The 22,640-nt window shown below is 35.6% G+C and overlaps 1 protein-coding gene across 3 annotated transcripts in view; it reads left to right on the forward strand.

The window, feature by feature from the left end:
* LOC113225990 (LIM/homeobox protein Lhx1) overlaps positions 1 to 14,726 on the forward strand; it is a 114,469-nt gene extending 99,743 nt beyond the window's left edge. Inside the window, exons 6-7 of one of the 3 annotated variants that reach the window (XM_026458487.1) lie at positions 12,947 to 13,205; positions 13,827 to 14,722. In XM_026458487.1, the coding sequence (XP_026314272.1) occupies positions 12,947 to 13,205; positions 13,827 to 13,978 (411 nt within the window). In that variant the 3' untranslated portion in view covers positions 13,979 to 14,722. Of the gene's footprint in view, positions 1 to 12,946; positions 13,206 to 13,826 lie in introns of all 3 variants that reach the window. The other 2 variants (XM_026458486.1, XM_026458485.1) reach the window with 2 other exon arrangements.
* The last annotated feature ends 7,914 nt before the right edge of the window (positions 14,727 to 22,640 follow it).

Genomic DNA, 22,640 nt, shown 5'->3' on the forward strand with positions numbered 1-22,640 from the left:
TAAAACTAGGTTACATGAATTTGATTTCTGCCTCACTTGTGACAGTTGGTTTGATATGAAACTATCATTCTATGCGTTATTATTCTAAGTACGGTTCATTATGCTTGGGTCGAGCGGCTGGGACACAGGCTTTATTATATATTTTTTTTTTACAAACAAAATTAAAGCTATTTGATAAATGTATATCGTATAATGTACGTGTCTTATTTAGTTCAGTTGTGGTCAAAACAACCATTGTTAATGTAAATTACCTATTGAATATAGCGGTTTTCTTGTAAAATTTCGAGGTACGTTTGTGTTTCTCTTCTATCGTGAAAATATTTAGGGTTCGTGTTTTCACATCATATTGTAATCAGTGTATGCCTCAATTTTATTGTATATTTTTTACAAAGTAAAAGGAATCATTACATATTACATACATACAATCGTTACATATTATAGGCAGGCAGGGTGGAGGTGGCTAGTGCAGTGAGGATTTCATCGCTGCACTAGGTTCCTTCGCGTTTGGATACCACTTTCCACTTAACATCAGGTGGAGTGGAGTCATTTGCCTGTCATGTATAAAAAAAAAAAAAAAAAGTGATTGATCCAACACTTTCACTGTTATGCGGAATCAGCCAAATCCATTTAAGGGGGAAGCAAAATCAGCGTAATTGACATTATTCAAAGAAACATACTTTAGGTGCCAATATCTCGAAGGTGACCAAAATACAAATGCGTTGTTTATGACAAGGAGGGCGGCATTGTGTTCCTCAGCCATGAGCGACCGACAGAGGAGGCGGCTTTCATGTTGTTGTTGTTAATATCATCATCAGTCAGAATTCCATGCACAGCCAGACATGAACTCATTTGCGTTACAACCTTCGTTCCTGTATCTGCCTCTTCCAGCGAATTTTGACCACTATTTTCGGGTGTCGGTTCACTTTCTGCAGAGAGTACCGCCCTACATTCGGTAATACACGATCTCCGTCCACAATTAACCTTTTATAATTATTATATAATCTTAAAACCACTTAGCTAAAAAGTGACAGTAGTCAGTAGAGCTCTTGTGAAAGAGTTTTTTCAGTACATAATTTTAAGACAACTAACAGTATTTGAATGAATGAAAATATGTTTTTATTTGTTTATACGTGTATGTGTACATAATTATCATTTCTACTACGTTACTACAGAATTTTAATGGACTATTTCATTTTTCATGTTATAACGGTTCTGTTTTTACATTTGACCATTAATTTTGATGATTATTTTATAACTGAATGGGACATACCTTGCCTTCATAGTGATCCTGTATACATTTGCTAAAGTTATTAGAAAATGTAATGAAAAACAGTACATTTTGACGTCGGTTGTTTAGTCAATGTCTTGTACTAAACTATGTTTATGACGTAAATGGCGGTAATATTTTAATACAAGAAGACAAGCGACCGCTAGCTATCTGTATAATACGCATCTATAAAGCCAAGAAAAAGATATAGGTAAACTATAAACTGTTTTACAACCGTTTTAAAGTTTTACGTCCGAACATTATTTTAGTTACAGGTACTATATTAGGTATTACAAACTATTATCTACCAACAGCGCATAGAAGTTAACTATTATTACGCGTACAGTAAAATGGTTTAGTTAATATTGTGTTCGGTAGCTTGAAGAATGTTTTTGAAGTGTTATGTTTGTATGTGTGTCAGAGAATTGTAAGGATTCGGATAATTTCGAAAAATATAAGTAAAGTATAAGGAAGCGCCTTTATATTTACCCCTGCAATAAAGACGAAGACATCTCTTTTTATTAATATGATAGCACTATTATGAACGAACAGGAGACCCCAAAGGGGTTATGTAGCCTGTATTATGTAAGAACCAATTTTAATTAATTTAATTTAACCATGTCGTAGTAAAGCCGTGGTAGTCTATGGTTAGACCTATCGCGTCTCAAGCAGAGGCTGTGGACTCGAATCCGACCTCGTACCTCTGAGTTTTCGGAAGTTACGCGCGAAATTCTATTTGAAATAATTTACCATGAGCTTTTCGATGAAAGAAAACATAGTGATGAAATCTGCACGTCGAAGAAGGTTCACAACGTATGAAAGTATGGCCTAAAACCATTGCCAGAGAGGTGGCCCGTGCCCACCAGTGAGCATAAATGGGTTGATGATGAACTTAACCTTGTAGAGTATTCAATTTGATATATCACCAAGTTCTCTGATGATTTCTCGCTCTCTCAGATGTTTTAAAATCCTATATTTTAAAAGATCACCATGAACTGGATTCCACCAAACGCAAGACGGAGACGTGGAAGAGACAGGAGGAGATGGTGTGACAAGTTAGATGCTGATATGGGATCTTGGCCTGTAGCAGCGTTAAATCGCGATGAGTGTAAGAAGCGAATCCTGCAGTGGGATAAAAAAATAAAAATTAATTTGAAAAGTAACAGCGAAAAACACGACAAAAAACATAACGACGGTATCAAGCGACGAGAGAACAAGTTGTGCACCTCGTAGTAATCGACGCGCCTGTCACTGTACAATACTGTGACAGTTGCAGTGCCACTCAGAGCTTTAAGTCGCAAGGGTTTGAGGGGTACTGCCACCGCGCCCGTCACCCTGAGATATAAGTTAACAAATCCCCTTATATATAAATACCCTTCAAAATCGGTACGCAGTAATGGTCACTTTACTGCTTCTTGAATATTTGTATGGCCCTCATTTATTTCTCTCGCGAGTTTGGGTGTATTAGTATTTTGTGATTGTCTACCTATGTGTATGACCGTAACACCCGCGATACAAGCGAGTGAGTGCGTTATAAAAAAATATATAAAAAGAATATACTGTGTTGTCTTGGTCAATATTTTGGTTTTTAACTTTGGACTTCGACGTTTGAAATTTGCAGATTTGCGATATTATGTGAATACTACTATGTATATTTTTTTATAATGTAAATACGACTGTGTCAGTCACAAAAGTAAAATTTCAGGGCTGCAGCTACTCTTTTTAATAATAATTTCAAAACAAAACAAAAAAATTAAATTAAAACACAAACTATTCACATAGACAAGGACACTAATTATAAAGATACTTAGCGTGTTGCCAGCTGCGGCAATAAAATGGTTACTAACTCGGTATTTACTGGAAAACAAAAAGCGTTACCAGCACTGATTTTCAGCACCTTATACTTGAATTCAATAAACAATATCCCTATGTCTGTTGAATTATTAAAGTCTTTTGCCCTTTAAAACGTTTTCCATCATGCACTCATAAATATAATAGCAATGATTTAATTTTTATGACAATCCTATTTTAAATTTTTATTGAATTGATATTCAATTATTTTTGTGAAGTTTCTCCACTAGTTTCTTACAATTGTTAATACAAAGATCGAACACTCAGAAAAAATTCCTTCGATCCGGCCGGATTCGAAACGACGTCTTCTAACATACCGTGCTAGACGCTATACCAACTAAGCCACGTTACGAACCAGCGGACTTCACGAATTTTTCTTAGTACTTGTTGTCGTGTAAGTATTTGGTTTTTTAACGACTTCTTAGTCCTATTTTACTTTCGCTACTTTTCATACACGCGACTGTACAATTAAGTATTTCAAGTATTTTTTTAAATGAATCGTTTATAAATGATTCTGTTAAATGCCGGAGATAGTAAAATACCTCGTTTTCCGTTACTTGACACTACTATTCAAGAATACGACTAACTCAAATACGAGGTAACGTAACCATTTATGAAACGCAAGTGTGAAACTCCTATAGCCTAGGATAGTTTAGCTAATATGCTGCGTTAAGTTAATGGGTCATTTAAAAAATAAGTTATAAGTTCAGCGATCACTTGCTAATTAGTTTGCGTTTAGAACTTTTTTATTGCAGAGTAATCATATCATGGTGCTAATTCGTTACCGTAATACAGCTTATTGCAACTCAACTATAGATCCAATAACGTAACATGTTTACTGACAAAAACTTTCCTGAGACCAGTGTTAGCCCAATAGAAGAGTTTCTTTCTCAAATCGGAGTTCGGTAGTTCGAATCCGTATGCAGCATGTATCTACCTATGAGTGATGCCACACAGGCGTTGTATTGTGTAAAGCTATGATTTCAAAGTACAAAAAGATATGACACACGATGCGTTGCGTCGGCGTTGCGATGCCTGAACGGTGACGCTGCGTTACTACATATGAATTAGAACTACATGCCAAATGGTGCGTTGAACCGTCTCACGGCGGGCAAGGGGCAAGAGACGAAGCGGAGAGGGGTGCTGCGGTACGTATCGTGTAGCATTCGTTGCGTTGAAATTATAGCGTTCCGACGACGCAACGCACCGGTAGCGACAGCGCCCGTATAGCATCGCTCGAAGTTGCTTGCAGTGGCGCGCCGTTTCGTCGAACAATCTAGCATGTCGTTCTGGTTTATACGTAGTACACCGCGACGCCGTCTCACGGGCGACGCAACGCAACGCTCTAAGGGTCGTATTCTAGAACTCTACTCAATGCTCAAGTCTGAATTTGAGCAGACTTGAGTATGATTTCAAACACTGGAAATACGACCCTAACGGCAAGGACTTGAGTATGATTTTCAGTGCTCACTGCAATACTCAAGTCCTGACTTGAGTATTGAGTAGAGTTCTGGAATACGACCCTCAGACTTAAATTTCTCAGTTATATTTGAAAATATTTAGTAGCAATACCTCTCTCTAACAGTAACAGAAGGAAAATATGGTGACGTCGAAGAAGGTTTACTACGTGTAAAACTTGTGTAAAAGTCCTTATCGAGTTCTTAGGTTGTCGCGATTGTTACACATTGAAAAATATACAATTTTTTTCGATCTAAATTACGTATATTTGTTTTTTCAAACAAACTCACGGTCACATCAGACTGACTGACTGAAAAAATAGTTTCATTTCGATTGGGCTAATGTAAACACTGCCTTTAGAGGAGATCCGCGTCCAACAGTGGCACGAGTAATGGTTAACATTATCATTATGATATCCGTGATGTAATAGTATGTCCATGTTGTAAATACAAAACTATCTTTTACGTGATCTGTATAGTAACTATCAGTTTAATAAGTTAATGTCCAAAATTGGATTAAATTTAAATGTTGGTAGCCTTTGATTAGTTCACAAAATATTCGTGACTAACTCTATACCTAGAATAAGGTCCGAGTGTGAGTTCGGTCGTTCCCCGTTCTGCGCGTACGCAATGAAATATGGTGTTTAACACCGCGCGGCTTGTTCACCCGGCGCCCCGCAGAGCACGCGCACCGCTGTGCGTTCGTCCTTAGGTTCTTTGTTTTATTCAAGAAGATATTGCGTGATTTTAGGTTACATTATAGTGAGTTGATACCATTTAACGTAGCCATATAGGCAGTAGTGAACATTGGTATTAGCTATAATCGCTCGTATTTAACAGACAAGTTGTTGTGAGAGAAAAGGCTGTCCATCTCATTAGATTTATTCTTGCTAGGAAGTTCAGTCTTACTGATTTTTTCTATTAACTTACATATCGAATGACAATACCTGAAACTATTGTCCGGAATGGAAAATTATATGTTTGATATGATGTTTGGAGTCTCTGTATGCCAGTTATAGTTTTGTGTAAAGTTATAAAAATATGAACTAATAAATAATAACACACACGCGCATAGCCCCGCACTGGGAAACCCTGCATCGCGGAGCTGTAAACTCACGAGAAATAAATGAAGGTCATACAAATATTTTTCCTGGCCGGGGAATCGAACCCAGGACTTCTGCGTGGCAGACCAGCACTGAACCATCATTCAGCATCGGAGGTAGTTCTAAAATTCTTAGGTTTTCGCGATTATTACATATACGAAATCTTTTTTTAGTTCTGAATCGCGTGTGTTTGTTTTTCAAAGTAACGAACATTTCAGCCCTTTACGGGTCCCACGTCAGCCGTAACCATAGGATCTGTAAAGATCCCGAAACGTTACGTAAAGCGTTAGATATAGACTACGCGATTTAGAAAAGGTTAAGAATAGTTTTATTTCTTAAATGTCAACCTCTGCCTTACCAGCAGCTGAACAACAGGACTTCTAGAAGTTTAAATTGCATTGATTTGTGATTAAAAATCTAAGAATGTGAATTTAAACCATACCTTAATCCGTATATAGATTTTAGTGTTTTCATATAAATAAAAGAACCGGTTTGACCCACTGCACTCCTACTATTTTCTAAACTGCTTAGACAAGGACAACAACACCAGTTCACGTAAACGGCACTCCCGCTGCGTTGTGTCCCTTTGATACGCCGCCTGCGCCCACGCATACTTTTGCGATACAGCGGTGATCAAGTTATGGCCTGCAAAGTATTAAAAAGCACTCTTAGAGAATACCAATGTAAATTGGCTTTTAAATTAGTAGAAGTGAAATAACGTGTACATATTACATTGTACACGTGCACTTAGACATTGTTATTAGATCGATACGTCGTGCGGCCACGCCAACTTTATTTTTTAGCCATTTTCTGTTATTTTTGTAAACAGCCAACAGGATTTTGTGAAAAAAAAATAAAGAAACAAAAAATAAAAAAAAAACATAACATATCCAAATATTAAGTTGGTGTAGTGTTTATACCTCCAGGTATCGAGACATAGTTAATAGGAAATATTTAGTTTTCGCGGTTGTTACACATAGGAAATGAAACTATTTTTCCGGATTTAAATGTAAAGGGTGCGAAACGCTGATTTGTTTGAATACGCGATTTAAATACAGAAAAATAGTTTCATTAACAATTTTTGTTCTGTGAAGTTTTCAATAACAACTGGTTGTAAAACAAATTATTTCGTTTTTCGTTTAGTGACATAAATACCACTAAAGGTGCCGGTTACTTTCAGTAACACGTCCTAATTACTACAGCTATGTATCTATCTCGATTAAAAAAATCAGCCAAGACCAAGTACTGCACGATAAACCAATATGCGATTGAAATAATCCTTATAAATACGTATAACGTAATAACGTCTCACGAATGGCACGGCCCTTCTTCAAGGCGAGGGCTTAGGCTGCGATTCCATGTGTAAGGTAGCAAGGCGGTGCGAGGATGTGTAGCGGCGCGGTGAAACGGAGTGACGGTTTTCATCAAAGCTGTGCGAGGCAGCTAGGCGGTGGGAAGGTGTGATGGTTTCCACTAAAGCTGTGCGAGGTAGCTGAGCGGTGCGAGGATGAATAGCGGAGACTCTTTACAGCTGTGCGCGGGTGGGGTACGGTGTGGTGGTGTGAGCGGAAGCGACGGCGACTCGCAAACCTCGCACACATTCCTTTTTCTCGCTCGCATCCTCGCACACATTCCTCGCTTTTTAGTATGTATAAATACTTAACTCCACTAGCCCTCTTCCACCAGAGCTGCGCTAAGCCAGACTAAGAAAATGATCTTATTGGTGGATTTAATCCTTGCACGCCGCCTAGATATCTCGCACATCTCTGGTGGAATCGCAGTTTTAAAGCCCACAATCCACCACTCTAATTCCAATTCCAGTTACAGAATTCACGCGTTTTCAAAGTGTTTGAGTGTCATCTCAACATACAATCTCATTGCGATGTGTTTACACATTTAAGAACCTTATGTTTGAACAATATCACGACTTTGGTGTTATAAAGCCACATCTGCAAAATGACAGCTTTTCAAGAGAGAGATTTGAAGATTCTACGAACGAAATTAGTCAATAACTTTAAATAGGACTTTACACGCCTGAACTTTAAAACTAAATCGTGTTTGTATTTTTATGAATTTCATGTAATAAAAGCACTTTTGACATATACCTACATTGTGACTTTATTCTACCAGAGACACGATTTATAGGTATTTCGACACTTATAATCCAACTAAACAAGAAAACACCATTTCCTGCTATTTGACAGCTTGCAGCAATTATTCTCCATTAGTGCGTCTACCATGAGATTAGAGACAATAGCGATTTAAGAAAATGTTTGACAATATGGAAAATTGAACAGCACCCTTATTAGAGCCTTTACGCACTACGTCCGACTCGTATCAGGGGGTCTACTCTCGAACTCTCTGTCCGACATCCGTCCAAAACAATTACTGCCAAATAAGCAATACTTGACCAAATGAAAAGACGCGTGATGCGAATGAAGTTTCATACTTGAACTTGTCTTTTAATTTTGTCGAATAGTGCTTATTTGACAGTAATTGTTTCGGACGGATGTCAGACGGAGATCGAGAGTAGACCCCCAGTTCCGAATCCGAAAAATAACGGTTCCAAATGTCACAGGGATCGTTTTATCTCTAGGTGTACAAGCGTTATTTGTATTTTGTCGGATTGGAACTCCATACAACTCGAACATGCGAAGTGGGTCCGAGTTTTCTAGATTTGTATAGTCTCGGATTCGCAACGAATATGAATCGAACGCAGTGCATAAACGCGCTTAGCGGTCATAAGAACAAGTAACATTTTGTATATTTGACACCTGTTGCCGTGAACTCATGGTAGAGGCAAATGTCTTTCAAAGTTACCTTATGCATTCAACTGATCTATGACACATCGGTCTCACCACATATACGCTTGCTCTAAAGAAAGCTAGACGTAAACACCTGCCCGTCTAAACCAAGCGCAGTTCTTCCGACAACGTCTAAATATCTCTACCAAATTGAGTTGAGCAGTCCTTGTGATATTTAAATAAGAATTACATTAACAACTACCGACTGGTGTGGCTCACACAGTACACGGTGATTTTGATTAATGGTTGTTATATAATGGTATTAGACACCTACTGCGGTAGTTTTTGGAGAGTCCATGCCTTGTAGAGACATGAGAACAAGCTATAGAAATAAAGAAAATGTAATAAATTCTGGATAGAATACGGTACGTTGTAATACGATATGTTATTATGATTACATCAACCTACTACTGAACAATTTCGGCAAGTTCTTTGTCGAACAACCATTGTCGTTTATCAGCCGGGAAGGCGCAATAAGGCTGTTGTTTGTACGTCTTGATTATTTTTATTGGAAGCACTGTTGACTACATAGCAACATTTCTCAGACCATCAAACTCAAATAATCCTTATTTCGTAGGTAAGCAAATCACACTTGAAATCATTATATTGATTAAACTTTACTACTAATTCGTAAGGCGTATTCTCCTGAGAATAATAAGCAAGATACTCGAAGGGTTGCTCTTTGTAAAAAATATTTTGTATACGTTTATCTTTTACAATATTTATTTCAAATACGATAGACCAAGACAACGTGTAAGAACTAAACGGGTCTCTACCCTGGATTTTAGTCATTTAAGTACGCAGAAACTGTATAATGTTTCACTATAAGCCTAGTAAATGCCAAATATTGAATATCATGCGGAATCTTATTAGTATAGAAGCGTATACATTGCCCCTTGAATGACCTTGTGACTTTGTGAAGACGACTGCAACTTCTAAAGAACATAACATTTTAAATAAAAGGAAGACTATGAAATTTAACACTTAATTTGAAATTTTGTTCAGGAAAATGAATAGCCTTTTCTCTGACTTTGCCACACCTATAACAACTTACATTGTCATTTCAATGTATTACTAATGAGTATAAACTTAAAAAATAGATATCATTTCCCTATTATACATGCATGATGATATTGGCATTTGGCGGGATCGATTCTCGGTTCAGACAGGCGATTAGTTAAAAATCTTTGAATGCAATTGGAATTGTTTTTAAAATTAAAATGAAGTCTTCTTTCAGTAAAATTTTCTGTCTGTGGTATTTAAGGTATTTTCCCTCGCTGTGGTATAGCCGTGAGACGCCCTGTATAAATATTATTAAGAACTTTTATGTTCTGTAATGAACACTTACTTTGTACGATATACTACTCCTAAACTTGTATCATTGCATCATACACCTTATTAATCATAAATCTTACATTCCATAAAGAATTCGATAGCCAATGACCAAAGGAAATGCCAATGCGTGTTATTCCGTCAAGCCGCGTCAGTGTCCCGTGCGAGCACATCGAATCAGTAAGTGCCTTTACTGTACCGCGCGTGTGTGATGGCCATTATCACTGGCATCGTTTCTATGACCTTCTCGTTTCAAGGCCATCAGAAATGGCACTAAAGATTCCAATGTTACGCATTTTGTTAATTGAGCTGTTTGAGGCTACATGTTTAGGGTCTAGCAACAAAACTGGTTGACAATAGAAAATGTATTTAATTTTTACGAAGTTTTTGGAACAATATATATCCAAATTTAAGCTACTAAATAAATCATCTTAAAGACCTTTTGTTGAACCCGTTCATAAACAGTAAAGCATTTCACCGTAATATTAAACATCAGAATATGATAGCATGGGGTGCCCCGTTTCGTTACATGAATCTCAAAAATCCAACTACGGGCTTTGCAGTGCGAATTCTAAGTTCTTTCTTTTTTTTAGGCGGCAATTATACATAAATTGTTTTTTTTTCTAATACCAAGTGACGGGACGAACAAGTCGTAAGTCTGGTGGTAAGCCTATCCATAACAATTGGAGTGCCTGTGCCGATAGCAAAGATCTTAGAGGCACTGCGTCCGTCACCCTGAGACATAAGCTAACAAATCCCACGTGCCTATAATTTCTGCAGCAATAAAAAAGCCTTGTGAAAGAGTTCGTCCAGGGAAGTACTGCCGCCTTATCTATTTCTGTCGCCAAGCAGTAATGTGAGCATTACTGCGTTTCGGGTTTTGGAAGGGTAAGGGTGCTGGTGAAATAACAGCCACATGGGACTTGTCGACTTATGTCTCAGGGTGACGGACGCAGTGCCTCTAAGATCTTTGCTATCGGCACAAGCACTCCAACTGTTATGGATAGGCTTACCACCAGACTTACGACTTGTTCGTCCCGTCACTTGGTATTAGAAAAAAAACAATTTATGTATAATTGCCGCCTAAAAAAAAAGAAAGAACTTAGAATTCGCAAAAGGTGTGTTGACGTCGAAAATACGTAGCTAGCCGTGAGACGTCATGCCTTAAGCCTCCTTTACACAAGCACACATTGGTTATTCGGGCTAAAAACTACCTCACCTCTCTGACCTTACTTTCGTCTAACGAATTTCAGGTTATGTATAGCTTCCACATAACGTACAGGAGTAAATAACAAAAAAATCTCATCAATATCAAGGACAGGCAATTAATGTACCATTAGACAGATTGATTCACTTTCAGTTACTTCACTAAACTGACAGTCATGACTTAGTTCTAATAAATCCTAGTTAACTTGTTAACTAACTGGTAACTACTGTATTGCCACAGAATAAATATAAAGGAGTTATTAATCTTTTAGAGTTTTCATCATCAAGTTATAAAATCGTGATGAATGAAAAGTTCGTAGCAGTAGAGCGCCTTGTGAAAGAGTTCGTCCAAGGTAATACTGCCACCTTATCTATTTCTGCCGCCAAGCAGTAATGCGAGTGTTACTGCGTTCCGAATTTGAATGGTATGCTGGTAAAATTACAGGCACATGAGACTTATCAACTTATGTTTTAGGGTGACGGACGCAGTGTCAGTGCCCTCAAAGCGGCACTGCAACTGTTATGGACAGGCGTGACGCTTACAAGCCAGGCGCATGACTTGTTCGTCCTGTCACTTAGAATCTTAAAAAAAGAAAAAGAAAAGGTCATCCACTAACCAAATGCCAACAATATGAATACGTAGAACTTGCATTTATTCTCTTAAATTTTATCGACCTCTTTAAACCAACTTACTGGAACGACACTACTCTGTGTGAGTTAATCACACAGTCCATTTTACGCGTAATTAAAGCATGATTTGTCTGTGTCGCTAATTGATGTTTCTTTAACAGTTTTCCACTCATGTGAAACGTTGCTTAAGATTTGCTTACAATGACTTTTTTACAGTTACGATATTTCTACAACTGTTGTTGAGTGAATAGACTCGATGTCGCATACACAGTGTCTTTTTAAATTATGTGAGATAAGACTTACCTACTTTATAGTAAATTTGTCTAAAGCATACATACACACTCACGCCTTTGGGTTCCCATTGAGGTAGATTAGATACTACTGATCGCCACTTTCTACGATCCTGGCAAACTTTTCTGGTTTCGCTTACATTCGTCAATGTTTTCATGTAAGTCCTTTTTTTTAAAGTAAATAAACTTGGTTCTTGACCAATAGATGGAATTTTTTCGTCTTCCCACATTACACCCGTCACCTTGAGACATAAAATTGATAAATCAAAACCGGAACGCAGAAATGGTCACATTACTGCTTGGTAGCCAAAATAGATACGGTATCAATACTTCCCTGGACGAACTCTTTCACAAGCTCTGCGGCTACCAAAAGCTCTACCATGCAATGTTGTAGTAACAAACATTATGTATTATTATATTTTTTTATAACAAACACTGCGCCTTATAATGCAACGTAATCACGAATTTTGAGTGACATAAACAATGTAATTGTAATTTGTAATATTGTTACCAATAAACTATTTCATTTCACTCGATTTAATTTCATTGTACAGAATGATTCAGTGATATAAACTTAATTCAACATACTGTATAGAAAACTATAATCCAGTACAACTTTATCTAGAATCAAAAAACTAATATAATTCAGTTAATAGACCGACCGACTAAAGCAAATAAGTTAAATTCATTTGTTTTAACTCATACTCTAATGGCGTCTTTTCTAATATAAATTTCTTCAAAATGTCGGAAGACATTATAACAACACGGAAGAATAACTAGTTGGTTGGTATATTAAAAAAATGAAGCATTTTTTATGTGATCAAATCTGCCGCCTCCAAATATGATATCCAACACTTCATAATTCTTCAAATCTCTTAAATGATGTTCAAATAGATTACTAAGATATAAAAAAAATGTTGCGCAAAATTGATTAATTAAAATCCTTAATTCCAATATCGACTGTCATGGAAGTAAAGCTTTAACAATAAATATGTTCTTCCTACAGGTGTGGTTCCAGAATAAGCGTTCAAAAGAGAGACGTCTGAAGCAGCTCACATCAATGGGCCGTGGTCCATTCTTCGGGTCCTCGCGCAAGATGAGGGGCTTCCCAATGAATCTCTCCCCTGGAGGTTTAGAAGAAGGACCTCCAGGGTTCCCCTACTTCGCCACTGCGGATGGGAAATTCGAGTTTGGATACGGGCCACCTTTCCATCACGATGCGCCGTTTTTCCACCCGCCCCCTGCTATGCCCTTTAATCAGCCAGGTTGGTAGACTTTTGAATACTTTTACTTTTGTAGTAAGTTGAGTTTGATCCCTAGTTTCTTCGACTTCTGGCAAACAGGCGTGTTGTTACGTATATTATTTTACACGCGGAGTTTTGATATATTTTTATAGCACTAATTAAAATTCATGAAAACGTTTTTAATATTTGCTTGAAATCCGCTCCAAAAAGCTTGTAAACTTATTGTTTGAATTAACATCTATAAAGTACTTAAATATTTAGCACATACCTACTCCATTGACACAAGCAATAACGAACATAAAATCTTGTAAATGATGGACTAAGGCTTTTTTGAATATTTTACTACGTAATGATAACGTTTGTGAACAACGCAATCTTTGAAATATCTCAACCCTAATTTTTTTTTTTATTTATTTATTGCATAAAGGACAAAATACACAAATATGTTTCTAATCGCATTTTAAACCACGAAGGTTTGTCATAATGCGACCTGTATCTACACAAAACAAATTTGAACATGCTAGCAAATATTTAAGTAATTTGTATAAATAATCTATAATATATATGTTACTAAAATTAATAAGATTGGGTAAATACATTCATCCTATTATATTCCACTGGAGCATGTAATAACGGGAGCAGGTCGTTTCGCAGGAATGGAGTCGCTGCCTGGAGGAGAGTTCCCGGAGCAATTTCCACCCCCGGACCACCTCGTTCTTCCCCGGCCTTCCTCGCCCGAGTTCACCTTCGGAGATGCCCCACCTCCCCTCCATCCTGAGGGCTTGGTCTGGTAGCTGAAGCCGGAGCCGCGTGACTACCACGACTGATGCGGCTCAACGGGCTATAAAGTGGACTTGTAACGTTATTTCGTTATTCAACGTTATCGCATTAACAGTGCTACGTTACCGTTGAATTAGTGGCAACGTTATTTTTTAAAACGGAAAGACGTGTTCGGACGCAGTGTATATGTGATTTTTCGTTTAGCGTGGTAGTGAATTTTTTATGGAATAGAGTTTTGGTGTGACTAAGATTTTAGTTAATACAAAATTGTCGTTTAATTTTCTTTCTCTAAGCGCCTGCTCTCATCCTTAAGATTTATACTCACATTTTCAATTATGTATATAGAACAGTTTTTAGAGTCAAAATACTTTTAAAATTACGCATCGCTTTAATGTCAATGTCACAAAACGATTAAGGGTTGTTTATTTATTTTAAACTAAGAATTAGTTATGTCAAAACTCTAACTGTAACTCGTTTGTAGTCTTCAATTTGGGTAGTTTAATTACTGTCCGGTTTTTAAGTTTAGTTGCCTATCTTGGTGCTAATTTTGCTTTTGTTTTGTCTTTTTAACATACAACCGACTTATACGAAAAGCTAGAACTTTTTTCCGTTAAGTAGACACTTGTAATTAGTGTGCTAATTTTTTTATCCTTCGATCGTTTGGTATGTAAAATACACGTGAAAGTAAATTTCGGTCACTTTCTTTCTATTTAATTTGGTTCTGGCTGTTGGTTGTATGTATTGTATTCAACATATTATATATAAATGTCAGGTAGGATTTTGTGTACCACCTTTCTTGTAAAAAAATGTCATTATGCTTTTATTTTTTAGTTTTTCTTCTTGTGAATATGCTATTACTGTGAATATTAATAAAAATAAGTGTACAGAAATGAAATTTTATATAATATCGATAATTTATTAAGTAATTAAATAAATAAAAATAGTTAATTTATTTCCATCGGGGTTACTATGTGAAAATATTGAATAATTATCTTTGGTTCCTATTTTAAGATACGCATTTTAAGTTTGTGTATTTATCTTTAGTTATTTGTAAGTAAGTACAATTTTAGAGACATAATGTCTATGCCACATAGTAGGTATGTAGTTGACAAAATCAACAAGTTTACGAATTTCTGGTGAATTTTTTAAAGGTTTATGTTTTATAAAATGCGGGGAATGAGCTCAAAATTGTCTTAAACCGCCATCATCACCAGTGTCCTACCGCCGAGCATAGGTCTATTCCTTCAAGAGGATTTTCATGGGATGCCGTCTTCGACTTCTAAATAACCAGACATTTTCACATCGGTCATTCTATTCGCTCGGCGAAAACTACGACCCACTCGATGCTCTTTTTATCGAAAATCTAAGCAATTAATATAAAATTCTTCTTCGAATGTATCTGAAAAAGGATCCTATCAATTTTGACACCGTTGTCAATTCATGATTATATCTAACCTTTTTTTTGCATTGTAAGATTGTAAGTGTAAAACTAGTTCACTGGATTACAACTTGACACTGTAATAGAGGTCCACGTACGAACTCTACAATTGACGCACTCTATTGAAATAAACCGTGGTCTCCTCAGAAAGTATACGCATAGACACAATTCTCGATTTACTAGAAGCAAAACATTATTATATTATGTAAATAAATAGGTTTGTATATAATACAAAACATTACTGAAATATGCATTTTAAATATAATTATGTACTTAATTATGTATGTGAAATTCATTATATTTTTAAATTTATGTAGGCCATTTTTATATAAAGTGAATTTATATAAATATAATGTGATTTGAAATCAGGCACTTGTCCACTGTCTTTTAAACCAATGTCTTAATTTTTCGTGAAAATATTAATTTATCTTATTTTTTATTTATTCGAAACTTATACATGTATTCATTTGACAATGTCACAATTTAATTATTGTAGTTTTAATCACAATTTTTAAAACATGACAATTACGTACAAATTATTATTAGTTTTCGCGATAACTACACATTGCAAATGAAACTATAACTAGGTTATGTAGTTGTACTTTTTCCTCGTACTAAACCGGTGCGCCATATTGGTTTTGTAAAGGGAACAAACATTTTTGCTACACCACCTGGTATTACAACAGAAATAATTTCCTCACCCAGTGCTATATGCAGATTATAAATTATTTTTGGATCTAATTTTGCGTATATTTGTTTTTTTTTATAGAAACGAACGGTTTTTTTTTCTGGTTTACAGCCGTGACTATAAGAACTGTCTTCATTTTTTCGGTCATATTCCTCGCAGCTGAAGGTCGTGTCTAAGAAAGGTGTTCTAGACTTTGTAGACCATTTCCTTCCATGTAGTTCTGTTTTCGGCTTCTCTCAGAGCTTTTTGCTACAGGGAAGCCTGTAAATGTGGTCACCTCATCACTCCATCGGCTAATTTGATCGATTGCGTCGTCTCTTTCCTTCCAACTTAGCATCCGTAAAGAGCTTGAAAATATGTTTAAAAAGCAAATACACGTGGTAATATAGCAGCAGTAGAGCACATGCATTTTTTGCATTTCAGTTACTTTGTGCTTTAATGGACGCGATGGCAGTGTCCTTTAAATCATTACGAATTAAAGCCCTGAGTGGCACTGCAACTGTTATGGGTAGGCGTGTCGCTTGTCACTTGGTGTCTAAATCATTTATAACGTTCTATTGTTATGTATGTAACTAAATGATGGAATAAATAAAAGAAGACCGTTTCATAAAGCATTCAAATGAGAATTGCACTAAATTTGACGACCAGATTGTGTATGAAAATTGTGATTAATGGTATGATATGTCATATATAAAACATCAGAAGTATGTACTATAATGTAAGTGTTAATAATATGTCGGTACATACTATTGTCTGTCTGTATTTAGTACATAATAAAAGTATAATGGAATTGTCTGTAAGAATAAAATCTATTCGGAAAAATATTGTTTTTTTACTTTCCAGCGCAGTCAACCTTCGACACTCCACTACTGAATTACTATAGATTCTTCTGAAAAAGGTGATTTGCTATATTTTGACGACAACATTTTAAGGTCTCTTCCCGTAAAGATCAATTTAGGAAATGAACATTGTCTATCCTCCGCGGCTGAACGAGAAGTTCGATTCCCGAGCCGGGAGAAATATTTATATAACATACCTTTCTTTGCCTCGTGAGTTTAAGTGTGATTTATGGTTGTCTATGTGTGTGTCCATGTCACCAGCGATATAGAGTTTCCCTAGTACGAGGCTAAAAAGCTCAAAGTCTCTCAACGAGCTATGGAGCGAGCAATACTCGGCATTTCTTTACGTGATCGAATCAGAAATTGAGAAATCCGTAGAACAAAAGGCACCGACATAGCTCAAAAGATTAGCAAGTTGAAGTGGCAGTGGGCAGGGCACATAGTTCGTAGAACTGACGGCCGTTGGGGCAGAAATGTTCTCGAATGGAGACCATGAACCGGAAGGCGCGAGACCTGTGTTTTGGCTCGTATCTAGTTTGTACGTTACGCAACTGACAGAAAGCTCATTATGCTATGATTACATAAGTTCCATTCCATATCGTTCTACGGCAATGTAAATTGAGCCGTAGTCGTAGTACAGGAAATTCTCTAATTTGACACCAGGTCATTAGTGCAGTCGTTTGGCACATTATTATTATTTACCATACTTGGACGTCTGGCGTAAAAAGACTGCGCTGCGCATCTGGATTGAACTTTTCAACGCTTTCCCCCATTGATGGTTAAAAACCATTATATATAATAAAAAACATTAAATATAATAAAAACCATACGGCCCTGGGCAGATAAAACGTCTATCAAGCATTTGGAAAACATTACAAGAGTGCGATTTAAAACAATTTTTTTAAGAAAAAAAGTCATAACTCTAATTTTATTTGTTATATAAAAAAGTAGAAAGTTTCAGGTTTTACTTATGAGAAATAAAATAAGAGTCATGATTTTTTTCTTAAAAAATACTTTATATCACTCTTCTATAATATTTTCCTACTGCACGATAGACGTTTACCTTTCCAGCGTTGAATGTTTTTATCTATATATGACTCTATAATATCATTCTTAGTATTGAAATAACATACTTGAAACGTGTCGGTCGACATGTCAGCTGGAGATCGAGTTTATGATAAAACAACGTAAGCAAAAAAAGCAAATAAACATGTTAGTCCCCGTAAAAATAATCGATGCACTGAGCACATGACTTAGAAATAGAGATCGTGTAAGGCAAAACATATTTATCTAAATTTCAACGAAGTAATGCATATAGGACAATGCCTTTCTCTGAGTTTCTTACTTATTTTACAATAAAAACTAGTCAGTTTAATATAGAATTAAATAAACCAAAGAGGTAATATCTGCTCAAGCTTTCGAGTACCATGTAGACCTATACAGATGTGAAATGGATCGAGAACATATGACCCTGATCATGAAAAAAATCGAGAATAAACTTAATTACAACAACGCATAGTACATATTACTATGTACGAATCTTAATTACCAAGCCTCTGTTAGAACCAAAACGTGGCTGTTCACACGATCACATTCTGACACTGACCGATCTCATGGGCGATCGAAATTATCGACAAAATTAATAACTCAGGGAAAATGCATAGTAGGGAGCGGTCTTCCAGAATATCATGACAAAATGAGGAAATTTAAAATTAGTAGTAGTAAAATTTATCGGCCTTCGGGAAAGGCTAAATCTTAGATTGTAATTTTTTTCAATAGTTTAACTTTCCGTCATTTTTTGCAGAAAATCGTCATGTCTTTAAGGTGGCATTTTTGAAAAAAAAAAACTTTAATGTTAGCAATCCTGGTACAAATTGAATAAAATGTTATTTCTTACGGCTAAAGAGCTTTGACATTTTACAACTGCCAAAAGTTGTCAAAAGGCAGGGAAACTGAATTGATAGACGTGAATTGGTAACATTTTACAAATGATATAGAACTTCTTTATAATAACCGCCTTTCCTGGATAGCGTTTTAAGCCAAAGATTGATTTTATTACGACTCGAACCAGCGCTTTCACTATACCCTGGCTACTCCCAACTAAGCTACGGAATGAACCAGCAGACCTTACAAATTTTTCTATGTGCTTATTACATATCTATATTTTTAGTTTTTAATATTGCTTAAGGAAAGAATTTTAATTTAGGAAATGGTTAAATAAGTAAAAATTTAGAAAAGAGTTTTAAACTAAAAAAACTAAATTATTGTATTATACAATAACGCACATAGTCAACATGACCCCGCACTAGGGAAATCCAGTGTCGCGAGTGCTATGGAAATACACATAGACAACCACAAATTACACCCAAACTCACGAGAGAAATAAATGTAGGCCATGCAAATATTTATCCCGACCCGGGAATCGAACCTGGGACCTCTACGTAGCAGTGATTATATGGTACAGAGAAGATTTTAAGGTTGTTACATACTCCAACATAAACTCTGTCAGTGTCACTTCACTAAGTACATTCTTTATTTTCATAATAAAAACTAAGTATCTTTCTATAAAAAGCAAGTATCTAATAATAAAAAATAAGAAGGATTTTTTCTTTGAGTCTGTTCGATCTTTGTATCAATAATAGTAACAAACTAGTGGAGTTATTTTCATAAAAAAATAGATGAATATAATTATGGCAGTAAAAACATTATGATATTCAATCAAAAGAAAATATTTACCTATAAATATATTCTTACGATCTGAATTATTCATACATAATCTCTTACACAAAATATTATATAATACACATACGTATGGTAGAAAATATACCTAGCTTACAAATCAACCGGGATTAAAACATCTACGGAAAAAGAAAATAGTAATTCTGAAACGTTATTCTACACTTGTCACATTGTTTTCAGTATATTTTGTTCATTTTCAATATTTTTTTTCTGAAAGGTATTTTATAATAGGCGAAAAATACGTGTAAGTTAAATTATATTTTAATGTTACTATGTGCTGACTTCGTCTGCATGGAATAAGTACTTCGAGAAGAGTATTGTACTACTTGAGAAATGGTTGGTCCTCCATAGAAACTTCCATCCCTTGTTTCAGCCCCTATAAAATTTATATTTGTACCAAAAAGTAGCCTATATCCTTCTTCTAGGTCAAATCTCTACACCACAATTTATCAAATTTGGCTGAACGGTTTAGTTGTGAAAACATTATATAGACAGAGTTACTTTCGCATTTATAAAATTAGTTTGGATAGTTTGGATGATATGAAATGACAAACATTTGTACACAAAAGACATTTTGGACATTACTATAGTATTTCGCCTGCGAAATACTATGGTTTCATTTTTACGTACTAATAAAATCTTATGTGGCAAGCTTACTAAAGTTAAATGAAAAGGTTACGTAAACATTTTACGTCATCAGTTACGCTACATGACCTGGCTTGTTATTAATTTCGTGCCGTGCGATTCAAGCAAACTTACCAAAATTAAAACTAATTAAATATGTAAAATAGTTCAAAACGGTAAAACTGAATATTAAAAGAAACTACAGTTTTTTGACGACATCCGTGGTCGAGTGGCTTGCACACCGGTTTTCAAAATGACGCCATCTCAGAGGTCCCGGGTTCGATCCCCGGGTCGAGTCAATGTAGAAAACTTACTTTTCTGTATTCTCTCTCAAATTTAGCAATCTTAAAATAGTTACACGGATGCAGTGGACACAATATTATTTTCGAACTTATAGTCTAAATATTGATTTGTAATGATTAAAATTTATGTTGAACTTATTTATTTATATCTTCAATATTTTGTTTATTTTTTTATTTAATAGTACAGGGTCAAGAGCACGTCAAGCTTGACTTAAATCCAACTATATGCCGCTTACGATAAGAACGGTCCAAAGTACACAGTGTCAAGCTTGAGGCGCTCCTGATTGTATATAGGAAACAATTTCTCCTTAGATAAAAATACTCGATGTTTATTTCGTAAAATAATGACAGCGACATCTATATGCGCCTTGGTGACACTAACAGTTGACACTAGACTGTAATTCCGAATTCACAACGTGACAATCAAAACTCAGCTTGTTTTATTTATTTTTTCCATGAAAATGCGAAAAAATAATTGAAAACAACGTAATTTTCATAGATTTCATTATTATATACATTTCTTTTTTTGGCAGTTAAAATTCTCTGAATGTAAATAATATTAAGTACTTTAACATTATACTACGATAGGACGATTCGCAACGTCAAAAAGAGATGGCATTATAATGCCATCTCTCTATTTGAACTGTATACAGTTCAAATAGCATTATTTCTATATTGGGAAATCATTCGTTCTTTCAATCACTTTAGCAATAATACATTATTTGGTTGATAGGATTGTCATGGTACGAATGTGTGTAATATTTATAATAAGCTTACTATAAGTTTACATTGAAATAAGATTGTTTTTGAAAGGTTATGGTAGACCCCCGAGCAACGTGTGTGATGTTGTCTAATATTTATTATTTATTTATTTATATTTGTTATTTATAATGTACAATTTCTTTTAAATTAGCGCAATAAAACCTGCATTAACATATATTCTGCTCCCATGACAGAATTGTGTCTTTCTTATTACAAATTTCGATATTTAACTTAAGTAAGTTTTACAAGAATTTAAGTTACAAACCTCGCACAGCAGTAACTTTGCTGACTTAGCCAGATCTGCGAGCAAAACAAACGGGCCCAACCACCCCAACCATAAAGGTAAATTGGAATCGTGTCACGACGCGCGCACGCGGCGGTTCGCACGCTCGAATTAGATGATTGTAATTGGCACCCTTGTTTGCCAGCCCCGTACGCGATATTGGTGATTGTTAATGGAAATTTTTGGGGAAAATTGGAAATTTTTGAACCTATAAATAGTAATTATAAAAGACGAATAATACGACTTTTTAACATAATGTGTACGAGGCAAAATGCTGTTTCGTTATGTTTAACAAATAACGCTGAGTGTTATAGCTCAAGTGTTAAGAATAAGAATACATTTATTGCTTAATTATATAAGGACTTCAAATATTACATTGGTTTGTGCTCTATAGTCTACCAGTTAAGGTGTACAATATTATTTAAATGTCAGAGATTAAAATTAAATTACATCTTGGGCATCTTGCCGCGGGGTCCCAATTTTATTCATTTAATTTAATCATTGTTTTAATTTCTAGTTTATTGTACCTTACCTGTATATTTCAACTCATTGTCTACTAAAAGGTTATGACCATTTAATTAGAGCATTTTTTAATTTTACGTACTTGATTTTAAATTTTTATTGTATTGAAATTCAATTATTTTTTGTGAATTTTCTCCACTAGTTTGTTATAATTATTAATACAAAGGTCGACCACTCAGAAAAAATTCCTTCGATCCGGCCGGTTTGAACCGACGTCTTCTAGCTTACTGTGCCGGACGCTATACCAACTAAGCCACGGAACGAACCAGCGGACCTCACGAATTTTTCTATGTGCTTGTTGTCGTGTCTTTGTATTTAGTTTTTCAACGACTTTTTAGTCGTTGCTAACGTGTTTTTACGTCCTTGAATTTTTTAAATTCATTTGGAATGCTGTCGTATATCTTTTGTGGTAAAATGTTAACGTGTGATTGCCAAAGTGAATCATTCTGCGCCCATATCTTTGATTTCTTTGGTTTGTT

The sequence above is a fragment of the Hyposmocoma kahamanoa genome, unplaced genomic scaffold (genome assembly GCF_003589595.1).
Source record: "Hyposmocoma kahamanoa isolate Upper Pololo Valley unplaced genomic scaffold, ASM358959v1 180, whole genome shotgun sequence".
Taxonomy (NCBI): Eukaryota; Metazoa; Arthropoda; class Insecta; order Lepidoptera; family Cosmopterigidae; genus Hyposmocoma; species Hyposmocoma kahamanoa.